This window comes from Heptranchias perlo, chromosome 4, assembly GCF_035084215.1.
Source record: "Heptranchias perlo isolate sHepPer1 chromosome 4, sHepPer1.hap1, whole genome shotgun sequence".
In the NCBI taxonomy this organism is placed as follows: domain Eukaryota; kingdom Metazoa; phylum Chordata; class Chondrichthyes; order Hexanchiformes; family Hexanchidae; genus Heptranchias; species Heptranchias perlo.
Window position 1 is genome coordinate 35643837 of NC_090328.1, and position 14093 is coordinate 35657929.

At 43.9% G+C, this 14093-nt stretch overlaps 1 protein-coding gene across 1 annotated transcript in view; it reads left to right on the top strand.

The window, feature by feature from the left end:
- rasgrf2b (Ras protein-specific guanine nucleotide-releasing factor 2b) overlaps window positions 1–13059 on the top strand; it is a 210223-nt gene extending 197164 nt beyond the window's left edge. The window contains exons 24-26 of the mRNA XM_067982782.1: window positions 6381–6498; window positions 10123–10191; window positions 11233–13059. Coding sequence (XP_067838883.1) covers window positions 6381–6498; window positions 10123–10191; window positions 11233–11325 — 280 coding nt within the window. The 3' untranslated portion in view covers window positions 11326–13059. The remainder of the gene's footprint in view (window positions 1–6380; window positions 6499–10122; window positions 10192–11232) is intronic.
- Window positions 13060–14093: the final 1034 nt, after the last annotated feature.

Below are 14093 nucleotides of genomic sequence, written 5' to 3' on the forward strand. Positions count from 1 at the left end.
GGGGCACAGAATGATATAATCTATCTCTGAGTTACAGGCCTACACATTTGTTGCTTAAATCAGACGAGTTTGGACAGAGGTGGCCTAGAAATCTCCACAAGCTCACTGCCTGATCTCAGGTACGGGTGCTGAGAGGAGATGCACTGCAGAGGCCAGTCACTTCCCACAAAGGAGGTTTGGAACGTCAGAGCATTAATCAACTTAGGAGGACTGAAGGTGAATTGTTCACTTCCAGAGATCCCTCTTCCTGGGACTTACCTGAGGACCACTGCCATCGATGTCTACTTCACTGGCGAGCTGCCTAGGGATGTGGAGCAGGTGTCCTCAGCTTACTGGTCTAATTTAAATGAAGCCCGAGGCCCATTTTCGAATGTGCCTCAGGCCTACCTATTCCGGCGCGGGGATCGTTCCCAGCACCCAGTTCGCGCCGTTGCTATGCAATTTCTACCCCTGCGTTCATATAAGTTTATTATGTTGTTGGAACATCTCAAAGTGCTTCACACAAATATTCACTTTTGGGTGCCAGGACTGTTGTTATGTAGGCTTTACATATACTTATTTTCAATACCTCTGAAACTGTGTTTTGAAGTGCTGTGTGACATATTAATTTTAACATGAAAAGGATGATTCTGTGATCCTGCACTGCCGGGAGGGACCGGTGCTCACGGGGAGTGTACAACGGGAAATTACAGCCTATGATTTTTCATCCATTAAAATTAATGGAGAGGCAGTTGTTGTGAGCAGTGCCAGATCCTGAAGTGCACTATTTTGGCCATGACTTTTAACAGTGATTCACACTACAACAACAACTTGCATTTATATAGTGCCTTTAACATAGTAAAGCGTCCTGCGGTGCTTCATGCAGCGTAATCAGACACAAATTGACACCGAGCCAAAGAAGGAGACATTAGAACAGGTGAAAAGAGGTAGGTTTTAAACAGTGTCTTAAAGGAGGAGAGAGAGCTAGAGAGAGTTAGGGAGGGAATTCAAGAGCAATGGGCCTAGGCAGCTGAAGGCATGGCTGCCAGTGGTGGGGCGGAGGAAATTGGGGATGATCAAGAGGCCAGAATTGGAGGAACACAGAGTTTTTGGAGAGGGTTGGAGCAGGTTACAGAGATAGGGAGGGACAAGGCCATGGAGGGATTTGAACACAAGGATGAGAATTTTAAATTCAAGACGTTGCTGGACCGGGAACCAATGTAGGTCAGTGAGCACAAGGGTGATGGGTGAACGGGACTTTGTGTGAGTTAAGATATAGGCAGCAGAGTTTTGGATGAGCTCAAGGTTATGGTTCAAGTTTATTCACTGCAAAAGATGCTTTCTCTCTGTTTAGTGTTGCCCAAAGATTTCTAGGTCTTGTGGTGAATTAAAACATTCAGGTGGGGGCAGGGAACTCTGCAGATGGCTCAACGGATAAATGGATGGCTTGGTGTGGCGCCGAATTTTTTTTATTCATTCATGGGATGTGGGCATCGCTGGTGAGACCGGCATTTATTGCCCATCCCTAATTGCCCTTGAGAAGGTGGTGGTGAGCCGCCTTCTTGAACCGTTGCAGTCCGTGTGGTGAAGGTTCTCCCACAGTGCTGTTAGGTAGGGAGTTCCAGGATTTTGACCCAGCGACGATGAAGGAACGGCGATATATTTCAAAGTCAGGATGGTGTGTGACTTGGAGGGGAACGTGCAGGTGGTGTTGTTCCCATGTGCCTGCTGCTCTTGTCCTTCTAGGTGGTAGAGGTCGCGAGTTTGGGAGGTGCTGTCGAAGAAGCCTTGGCGAGTTGCTGCAGTGCATCCTGTGGATGGTACACACCGCAGCCATGGTGCGCCGGTGGTGAAGGGAGTGAATGTTTAGGGTGGTGGATGGGGTGCCAATCAAGCGGGCTGCTTTGTCCTGGATGGTGTTGAGCTTCTTGAGTGTTGTTGGAGCTGCACTCATCCAGGCAAATGGAGAGTATTCCATCACACTCCTGACTTGTGCCTTGTAGATGGTGGAAAGGCTTTCGGGAGTCAGGAGATGAGTCACTCGCCGCAGAATACCCAGCCTCTGACCTGCTCTTGTAGCCACAGTATTTATGTGGCTGGTCCAGTTAAGTTTCTGGTCAATGGTGACCCCCAGGATGTTGATGGTGGGTGGATTCAGCGATGGTAATGCCGTTGAATGTCAAGGGGAGGTGGTTAGACTCTCTCTTGTTGGAGATGGTCATTGCCTGGCACTTGTCTGGCGCGAATGTTACTTGCCACTTATCAGCCCAGGCCTGGATGTTGTCCAGGTCTTGCTGCAAGCGGGCATGGACTGCTTCATTATCTGAGGGGTTGCAAATGGAACTGAACACTGTGCAATCATCAGCGAACAACCCCATTTCTGACCTTATGATGGAGGGAAGGTCATTGATGAAGCAGCTGAAGATGGTTGGGCCCAGGGCACTGCCCTGAGGAACTCCTGCAGCAATCTCCTGGGGCTGAGATGACTGGCCTCCAACAACCACTACCATCTTCCTTTGTGCTAGGTATGACTCCAGCCACTGGAGAGTTTTCCCCCTGATTCCCATTGACTTCAATTTTACTAGGGCTCCTTGGTGCGACACCCAGTCAAATGCTGCCTTGATGTCAAGGGCATTCACTCTCACCTCACCTCTGGAATTCAGCTCTTTTGTCCACGTTTGGACCAAGGCTATAATGAGGTTTGGAGCCGAGTGGTCCTGGCGGAACCCAAACTGAGCATCGGTGAGCAGGTTATTGGTGAGTAAGTGCCGCTTGAAAGCACTGACGACGACACTTTCCATCACTTTGCTGATGATTGAGTGTAGACTGAAGGTGCGGTAATTGGCCGGATTGGATTTGTCCTGCTTTTTGTGGACAGGACATACCTGGGCAATTTTTCACATTGTCGGTTAGATGCCAGTATTGTAGCTGTACTGGAACAGTTTGGCTAGAGGCGCAGCTTGTTCTGGAGCACCGAATGAAACAAACTCAGAATAATCCCTGGTCTATACTGAGTTAGTTGTCTCAGATCAGTGATGGCATTGACACCACAGTTAGCTTCAGCACCCTGTGTTAGGAAGGGAATCAGCCAGAGATTCCTTCCTTGATCCCTGTGCAGTGAACCCTGTTGGAAAGTATTCACATGTGGATGTCATTTGAGGATAGGTTTGGACTCAGCTGTGATGCTGTCTATAGCCAAATAGCCTGACAATATTTATGACTGGGATCACACACGCAAGACTGACCACTTGGGTAAAGCAATTGAAAACTGCTGGCACTGTGGAAGCATGAGTCCATTTTTTTTCCAAAAAATATACTTTATTCATAAAATTTGCAAAAATACATATAATACAGTTGTCATATCTCATTCCAAATGTACACAATACAGATTATACAATTTGCAGGTTACATCAAGTACAGTTCAATGAACACATTGGACATAATTATAGTTCATGACATTCTAGGGTGCCTCATTGCATCACAATCAATACAGGTGATTCATTACAGATTCATTACAGGTACATTACATTTCATCATATCAATTTGAATTTTACATTCTGCCCGAGGGGTTTTTCCCTGATTTCAGCCCCTCGGTATACAGTGGCGGGAAGGCTCTAAACGGTTGCCTTTCCCCACAGAGCCTTTGCGGTGGCCACACCCATCCTCAGTGCATCCCTGAGCACGTAGTCCTGGATCTTGGAATGTGCCAGTCTGCAACACTCGGTCGAGGACAGCTCCTTGCACTGGAAGACCAGCAAGTTTCGGGCAGACCAAAGGGCGTCTTTCACCGAGTTGATGGTCTTCCAGCAGTAGTTGATGTCCGTCTCAGTGTGCGTCCCCGGGAACAGCCCGTAGAGCACAGAGTCCTGTGTTACGGAACTGCTCGGGACGAACCTGGACAGATACCACTGCATCTCTCTCCAGACCTTCTTTGCAAAGGCACATTTCAGAAGGAGATGGGTGACGGTCTCGTCTCCAACGCAGCCTCCTCTGGGACAGCGCGCGGTTGTGCTGAGACACCGGGAGTGCATGAAGGATCTGATGGGAAAGGCCCTTCTCACTGCCAGCCAAGCTAGGTCTTGGTGCTTGTTTGACAGCTCTGATGATGAGGCGTTCTGCCAAATGACATTGACAGTCTGCTCAGGGAATCAACCGACAGGATCCACCATCTCCTTTACCCGCAAGGTCTCGAGGACGTTTCGTGCGGACCACTTGCTGATCGTCTTGTGGTCAAAGGTGTTTTTCTGCACAAACTTTTCCACGAAGGACAGGTGGGGCGGAACGGTCCAACTGGATGGAGCGTTCCGTGGCAGCGTGGCCAGGCCCATCCTTCTCAACACCGGGGACAGGTAGAACCTCAGCACGTAGTGACATTTTGTGTTTGCGTACCGAGGGTTTACGCACAGCTTGATGCAGCCGCACACAAAGGTGGCCATCAGGATGAGGGCCACGTTGGGCAGGCCTTTCCCCCCTTTATCTGGAGATTTGTACATCATGTCCATTCGGACACGGTCCATTTTTGATCTCCAGATAAAGTGGAAGATGGCTCGGGTGACTGTCGCGGCGCAGGAGCGAGGTATGGGCCAGACCTGCACCACGTACAGCAACACCGAGAGCACCCCGCACCTGATGACCAGGTTCTTGCCCATGATCAAGAGGGATCGTCGGTCCCACGGTCCCAGTTTCTGCTTGACCTTGGCAATACGCTCCTCCCAGTTTTTGGTGCATGCCCCAGCTCCCCCGAACCAGATCCCCAGCAGCTTCAGGTAATCCGACCTGACGGTCAAGGGGACAAAGGATCGGTCGGTCCAGTTCGCAAAGAACATGGCCTTGCTCTTGGTACGATTTACCCTGGCCCCCGAGGCCAGTTCGAACTGGTCGCAGATGCTCATCAATCTGCAGACCGACAGCTGATCCGAGCAAAAGACGGCGACGTCATCCATGTACAAGGAGGCCTTGACCTGAGTGCCTCCGCTGCCTGGGATCATCATCCCTCTTATGCCCGCATCCCTCCTGATGGACTCTGCAAAGGGTTTGATGCAACACACAAACAAGACGGAGGAGAGAGGACAGCCCTGCCTGACTCCAGATTTGATCGGAAAGTTTTCTGATTCCCACCCGTTGATTGAAACTGTGCTACTGATGTCTGTGTCGAGTAGTTGGATCCAATTGCGGATTCCTTCCCCAAACCCCATTTTGGAGAGCACGTCCATCATGTACGTGTGGGATATTCTGTCAAAGGCCTTTTCCTGGTCCAGGCTGATCAGGCAGGTGTTCACCCCCCTGTCCTGTACTTAGGCGATCGTATCCCTGAGTAGCGCCAGGCTATCAGAGATCTTCCTGCCAGGTACGGCGCAGGTCTGATCGGGGTGGATCACCACCTCCAGGGCTGACCTGACCCGATTGGCGATGACCTTGGAAAGAATTTTGTAGTCCACATTAAGAAGTGAGATGGGTCGCCAATTTTTGATTTCTTCCCTCTCCCCCTTCTGCTTGTAGATGAGGGTGATGATGCCTTTCCTCATGGAGTCTGACATGCTACCTGCCAGGAGCATACCCCCGTACACTTCCAGCAGGTCTGGGCCTATCCGGTCCCACAGAGCCGAGTACAACTCCACTGGTAAGCCGTCGCTTCTGGGAGTCTTACTCTTCTCAAAGGAACGGATGGCCTTTGTCAGTTCATCCAGAGTTAGCGGGTGATCCAGACTCTCCCGCTTGCTGTCCTCTAGAACCTCCGTGATAGACGACAAGAAGGACTGTCTGCGGGCTTCGCATCGTACAGTCCGACATAAAAGGATTTGCAGATCCTCAGTATGTCGGGCTGCGAGGACGTGACCGAGCCGTCCTCTTCCTTCAGGCTGCTGATCACAGAGCTCTCTCTGTGCACCTTTTGGAAGAAGAAATGCGAGCAAGTCTCAATGCCTTCAGGAGAAATGGGAGGAAAAATGTAAAAGGGAGACAGCTTTGGATGACAGCACTGGTTTAAAAATCTGCAGCCCACTCTGACGTAGTTGTAGTTGCAAAAATTATTCATTGATACGCCCTAGTGGTTTAATGCTCTTGAAGTTTTTAAGTTTTTATTTTATTTTCTCTCTTGGTGAGCTGTTACTTCCACCTTGGCTTTTGAAAATAAATGTAAAGGTGGGAATGTTGTGAACAGCTTGCTCAGACACCATTTGAATTACAATATACTGCAACCTGAATATTAATTAGGCCTGTACCTTCATACAGACACTGAAAATACAATTTAAATACATGAAACAAACTAGCTTGAGAGTAATCTGCTTGTGCACCCATCTTATAAAAATGAGCTCCTCTGTGTTTAATTACATTACATAGGACTGATATATGCATAAATTAATTATAGCATTTAAGTTTTGCATCTTTTTCTTCCTTCACAGCTGTAATCCACCCTGCGTTCCATATCTCGGGATGTATTTGACTGATCTAGCATTTATAGAAGAGGGTACACCGAATTTTACTGAAGAAGGTCTTGTAAACTTTTCCAAAATGAGAATGGTGAGTTTAGCCTATGATATGAGATGCTGGCCATTTTGCCTTCACAAAAAATAACCCAGTGCCCAGACAGTGTTTGGAGATGCATAGCAGAGCCATTTTGTAGATGGGCGACATAACAATTTTCTGACAACTGCTGATCATTATATTAGTAATGGCACATTAACCCATTTGTATGAAATTCCTTTGTTCATTAGCTTCACAAAATGATCTGGAAATTCCTGGAGCCCTGCTCCGCCAGCATAAGTGTGGCAAAGTGAACCTCCACCTGCCCTCGCCCAAGGCCGGGGATCCATCCCAAACTCTGGGGACGAGTCATTCGTATAGCCAGGGTAAGCTGTCTGGGGACGGAATAATTCGCATGGCCAGGGTAGGCTGCCGATGCCTGCACGGGTGCATTAGCTGCCCTGTCCGGAGATGTTTTGCTCTTCTAAGGCAGAGGAGAGCCCTCCCTAAGCTTAAATGGGCTGAAGGATTTTTTTTTAATACTCTTTGGCTCCCAGTGGAGCCACTCCAACTTGTAAAAATTTGGTGCGTCCCTTATCCATCTATTCAAACACAAGGGCAGTAGATACGTGTGTGACAATCATTCGAATTTCCCTGCTTCTCGTCACAGAGAAAATCCTCCCTACAATTATCCTAAGTCGTTACATTAAGGATATAGCTGAGGAATTCTTGTCTGATAGTCAGTGTGAATTCAGAAAAGGCAGAGGTGCTACTGATATGGTCTTTACTGCCAGACATCTTCAGGAAAAGTGTTGAGAACAAAACTTGGACCTTTACTGTGCCTTTGTTGATCTCACAAAGGCCTTCGATACAGTCAGCAGATAGGGCCTCTGGGAACTACTGGCCAAAGTTGGCTGTCCTGAAAGTTTATCCAGATGATCTGCGAATTCCATGATGGCCAGAGTCATGGAAGATGGTGAAGTTTCCAACCCTTTCCCTATCTCCAATGGAGACAAACAGGGTTATGTTTTAACTCCCACCTTGTTTAATACCCTGTTTGCTGCAATGCTTACTTATGCCTTCAGGAACTTGAATAAAGAAGTGTATATTCGCTTCAGGATGGATGGCAAACTGCACAATTTCAGTCGCCTGTAATCCAAAACTAAGACCTCTGAAGAATTTGTTCCAGAGCTCTTGTTTGCTGATGACTGTGCCCTTGTTGCCCACACAGAAGCTGACCACCAAGTCATCATGGGTCATTTCTCATAGCTTGTAAGAAATTTGGCATCATTATCAGTCTGAAGAAGACGGAAGTTATATACCAGCCTGCCTCTAGAAAACGTTATGTGCCACACAATATTACCATTAAAGGGCACACGCTGACTGCAGTGGATAGGTTCATCTACCGAGGAAGCATCATGTCACGTGATGCGCTCCTAGATGATGTGGTGATCCACAGATTGTTTAAAGGCAGTAGTGCTTTTGGAAGGTTCCATGTGAGGCTATGGGATAAAAGGGGCATTGAACTGGCCAACAAAAATAAGGTCTACAAGGCAATAGTTGTAGTATCCTTACTGAAACGTGTGAGAAAGCTGGACCACTTACAGTCACCACATCAGAAAACTCAATGATTTCCACTTAGGCTGCCTCAGAAAGATCATGAACATTTGATGGTGGCACACAATTCCTCAGAAGAATAAATATGTCAGGCATAGATGCAATGGTAGGAAAGATGCAGCTAAGGTGGGCTGGTTACTTAGTCTTGTGGTGGTCAGCTCAAACGATTTAAGGATTGCCTAAAGACCAATCTAAGAAAATGTGACATCTCAACTGACACATGGGAGCACGATGCTTGTGACAGGAAAAAGTGGAGACAGATGATTCGTGATGGCATGACAAAGCTTGAAACAAGTTGTATCCAGCTAGTCGAAGAAGACAGCCGAAAAGAAATCAAGGAAAGATCAGCCCTCCAACTGACATCCGAGCCTATAAATTCAGCCACGCAGCGTCCGTTTTTCGGGCACTAACCAACCTACTAAGGACCCAATATGGTGGGCAGGAAGTGCTGCACATTTCTGTCCGGAAGTGCGCTGCCCGCCATATTGGTGAAGATGGTTACACTGGTGTCAGGGGCACACGTCGGGAACATTTAAACAGATCAATCATTTATTCAAATTATAGTCCTACACTTCTTGTATCTTGTGCCCCCTCTCATAGAAACATAGAAAATAGGAGCAGAAGTAGACCATTCGGCCCTTCGAGCCTGCTCTGCCATTCAATATGATCATGGCTGATCCTCTATTTCAATACCATATCCCCGCTCCCTCCCCATACTCCTTGATGTCTTTTGTGTCTAGAAATCTATTTAGCTCCTTCTTAAATAAAATGTCCTACCCCATATCCTGAGTCTGTGACCCCTCGTTCTGGACCCCCCAGCCAGGGGAAACATCCACCCTGCATCCAATTTGTCCAGCCCTGTCAGAATTTTATATGTTTCAATGAGATCCCCTCTCATTCTTCTAAACTCGGGTGAATACAGGCCGAGTCGACCCAATCTCTCCTCATACGACAGTCCTTCCATCCCTGGAATCAGTCTGGTGAACCTTTGTTGCACTCCCTCTATGGCAAGTATATCCTTTCTTAGGTAAGGAGACCAAAATTGTACACAATACTCCAGATGCAGTCTCACCAAGGCCCTATATAATTGCAGTTAGACATCTTTACTCCTGTACTCAAATCCTTTTGTAATTAAGGCCAACATACCATTTGCCTTCCTAATTGCTTGCTGCACTTGCATGTTAGCTTTCAGTGACTCATGTACAAGGACACCCAGGTCCCTTTGAACATCAACATTTCCCAATCTCTCACCATTTAAAAAATACTCTGCATTTCTGTTTTTCCTACCAAAGTGGATAACTTCACATTTTTCCACATTATATTCCATCTGCCATGTTCTTGCCCACTCACTTAGCCTGTCTCTATCCCCTTGAAACCTCTTTGCATCCTCCTCACAACTCACATTCCCACCTAGTTTTATATCATCAGCAAACTTGGAAATATTACATTTGGTCCCCTCATCCAAATCATTGATATAGATTGTGAAGAGCTGGGGCCCAAGCACCGATCCCTGCGGTACCCCACTAGTAACAATCTGCCAACCTGAAAAAGACCCGTTTATTCCTATTCTCTGTTTTCTGTCTGTTAACCAATTCTCAATCCATGCCGGTATATTACCCCCAATTCCATGTGCTCTAATTTTGTTCACCAACCTCCTGTGTGGGACCTTGTCGAAAGCTTTCTGAAAATCCATATAAACCACATCCACTGGTTCCCCCTTATCTAGTCTACAAGTTACATCCTCAAAGAACTCCAATAGGTTTGTCAAACATGATTTCCCTTTCATAAATCCATATTGACTCTGCCAAATCCTATTATTATTTTCTAAGTGTCCTTTATAATAGATTCTAGCATTTTCCCTACTACTGATGTCAGACTAACAGGTCTGTAGTTCCCTGTTTTCTCTTTCCCTCCTTTCTTAAATAGTGGGGTTACATTTGCTACCCTCCAATCTGCAGGAACCATTCCAGAATCTGTGGACTTCATAATACAAAATGTTCATTCTATTTTTGTTTTCCTTGATGAAAGAAAATTTGCAACTGATAACTGACTTCTTTTACCTAGATATCACATATTATCAGGGAAATACGACAGTTCCAACAAACCCCATACAGAATAGATCATCAACCAAAGGTAACCTTGTGTGTATTTTTACATATTCAGTTTCATTTGCAATTTTATGGCCAAATTGGATTAATTTGGATTCCTAATGATTCAAATATCAGCTTCAGAGAGCCAGGACAATTGGAAAAACACCAAATTTAGGTTAGAATTCAGTTTTGGATTGTTCGTATTGCATCTGAAACCAAACTTCAGAGGTTGATCCCTAGCCTGCATGCATCTGTGTTATCATTGTTTTAACTAGCCTTGTGTCGTGGCACACATTCACAAGATATGGTTCGAGTTGCCAGTTTTAGACAGGATGCTGAAAAAAAACTTGTGACTTCTTTACAAAAAGGGCAGGCAAATCAGAGGATGGATCACCCCAGAATGCTGCCATTTCATCTTCAAGTGGCTGATATTACAGCAGTAAAAATGTGCATGTGTAAACAGGAACATATTGGAGTGAGTTTTATGATTTAGTGCATTGTAGCTGTTGGACTATAGATGACAGTCCTTCCCCAGTCACAAGCCACCTACTTGAATAGGGCTTGATGGAGGTTGAACAGCTGAATCAAAGTGTGATTTGGTTGCTGTATTCTCTGATTTTCAACTTTGTAGATGCAAATTTGGCAGAAAAATATTAGAAGTGCCTACTGACATGAAATTAAGAGTACTAGTGTACTGCATTTAATCTACTCTTTCAAAGACCAGCAGCAACCCAAGTTCTGAGGCTTTTGTTATCTGGCTGTATTATTACTAATAGAAGACTAATACTGCAGGCTATAGGATGAAAAGGTTCTGAAGAAGTGTGTGTGTAAACTGAGATATAATAAAGTGAATGAGGGAAGACTTCCTGTGGACCAGATCCACTCGAAAGCAGCAGTTTCCCTCACCTGACTAGCTCTAAAGTGAAATACTCTATGATTATTTGTATGCTAGCTCCATCAATATCTGAGTATTTCCTCAAGCATTAATTACCTTTAAATAGTTTGCTCAGTGAAATGCAATACAAGTACACTACAATTGTTCTCTTAATTACTATTTTTGACATTTACTTCCTTGCTGTTGTAGGTCATTCAATACTTACTTGACAAAACAATTATTATGGATGAAGATACACTGTATGAGCTGTCCTTAAAGATTGAACCCAGGCTCCCTGCATGAGAGCCAGCATTTCTGTGGCTGCAAAAGAGGTGTAGCAGCTTAGTGTAACAACCCAGAGTAAACATGCTGTGCCCCATGGAGTGTGACTTATCTACCCAGGGAAAATGTAAGCATGAGTTTTCCTAAAGGAAAGATGGAACCTTACAGGAAGATTGTCTGCCTATCACACATTGGAAGATGGTGAACTTCTGCTTGGGGTGAAAGATTAAGGTCATTCATATCCAGAAAAAATGATACTATGTGAAGAATATGTTTCTACAGAATGGAAAAAAAATAAAAAGAAGTCAAAATGAAAGTCATTATTTATAAATTAAAAAAAACACAAAATCACATTATAGTATGCAGAACAAGTGGCAGCCATTAAAGCAATTGTGTTCATCTGGAAGCCTGGACATTCAATGTGAAGCAAATTATTTTCTTCCTAGGAGCTATTTTAGTAGCAAGCAGCCTGATTGTTTGTTGGGTAGGCTTTTGCTTATCAGACTTGTGTGGTACAGGGGGTGTTGTGTTACCTGTCAATCTATGGGGCATGAAAACTGAAGGACTTTCAAAGCCCCTAAGAGAAATTTATTTCTAAATAATATTTTGGAAGAACGCAGTGTTGAGTATTACAGAGCAAAACGTGAGTGATAGTAAAATGTCATTGCAGTTCTCACAGGCTTAAGATGAAAAGGTTCAGATATCAGTGTGAAGAGAGTACACCATTCTAATGGCATGAGCTTAAAAAACTTCTGCTTACTGTAACATCATGGCTTTGTTGCACACATGAAACCATTCTTGAAATTACAGGTAATACTAAAATAATGATTTAAAATTATCACCACTTGTCTATACTTTAGCAGGCCTCAGCTTTGTATGTTGTATTCTGGAATGTTAGTAACTTTCTAAGCGGAACGTTGAATGTTTTTAATATATGCTAATATTTAATCACATCATGTTTGAGTTGCGCTGCTTACTGCTGTGTTATACTGCTTGTTTGTGCTTTTCTATGTCTAAAACCTTACAAATTCTCCAGAAACCTAGAATCAAAGCTGCCACAGACATTGGCCAGGTCTAGTTTAATAATAAGCTACTGACTATTTTAATAATATTTCAAAATATGTTCCTGAAATCATTATTATTTGATATTCATGAAAATTATTTTTCCAAGAGTTTGAAAACTGATTCGTTCTCAGTGATTTTGCTGAGGACTGACTCCTAAAAAATCAAATTTCAAAAGACAAGATTAAAAAAATGAATTGACTCAATGAACAATGGGTGACAATGGCCTCTCCACAATCTTCACGCATTAGCAATCCATGTTATATTGAGGCCTTTTCTTGTTGCATTTTAATAGGATCTCCACTATTAAACCTGGCTATGGTCTCACAAATGGCTTCTATAGAAAATGTTTCACTATATCTAGCTGTACTAATATGAATCAATGTGAATGATTGTCAAATCTAGACAAGCTGTTTCTGAAACTTCAAAAAGGTTTGTTGTGATGGAGCATGCTTTCCTTTCACTCTAACACTGTAACTTATATATCCAATTCTCTAACAGAAGATCACTATAACTGCCAAGTACGTGGGTTAACATATCAATATGACTGTGATTACAACAGTACACATAAGATAACATGCATGGTACTAACATGGAGGTTTAGATCACTGATGTATTTTAAGATGATATGTTATGGAAAAGTGTCCTTCATGCTTTATGAAAAATATATTTTGTAAGGAGGGAAAATACAATACTAGGGCTATTTATTTATCACCTTTGATAAAGAAACTCTCAGGGAGTCAACTCTTTAATGTACTAAAGTCGAACAGTTGCAGATAATACTAATTTTAAATTCCTTTTTATTTTATTCCCTACACAATTTACTTATGTTAAGTTGTTTGATCTGGAAATTTCAGTTCTGTGTTTGTATAATGGAACTAATGAATTAAATAACAGCAAATACACTGTCAATGTCATATAAAGCATGTTAGGCAATATGTAGTCATAACAACCAACTGGGTAAGTAGTTTAGTGGCTCCTCCAATAGTGATAAGACTATAAGACACAATTATATACAGTGTGACAGACAAATAGGAATTATTGTCACTCAAAAACTGACAAAAGGATTATCAACAGAAGAAAAATGTAAAAGTGCCTTTTTAACATGCCAGATCATTTCTTAACAGACTTGAGATTAAAAAATAGATCTATAATGCATCTTATGGGTAACTCCCACTCATTCCACTCTGATACTGTATTCTCTTCCCCATTTGCATCCCAACATTATAACTACTATCAGACAAAGCGCAGTATACAATTGTAGTAGGAACAAAGTGATTTTATTAAGGTAATCACATGAACATTTGATCAAGTAAATAGTTTTATTTCATGGACAGCACAACACCTTCTATTTTCATAAACAACACATAGCTAAGCATGGTGCCAGTGCACAACCTCAGGCATGAAGCTAAACTTGCAGTCGGCACTGACACATTCAATTAGTACCTCACCCGATTATAGAAATAGGATGGGAGAGAGAAAGCTATACAGGGAGAGGGAGACTGAAAAGGAGAAGCAGAGGATGGAGACGAGAGACTGCAGAAAATACTTGCTGTTGAATTGTCTTGGGAGAAGTGGTTTCAGAGTTGTGGGAGAATGGCAACTCTGCCATCCAACCAGTAAAGGGTGGGCTTCCTAGACTCTACCTCTTCCCAATTACAATGGCACCCAACAGAAATTGGATCCATTGACTCCTCATTAACTATTGTTTTCTGCAAATAGTTTTC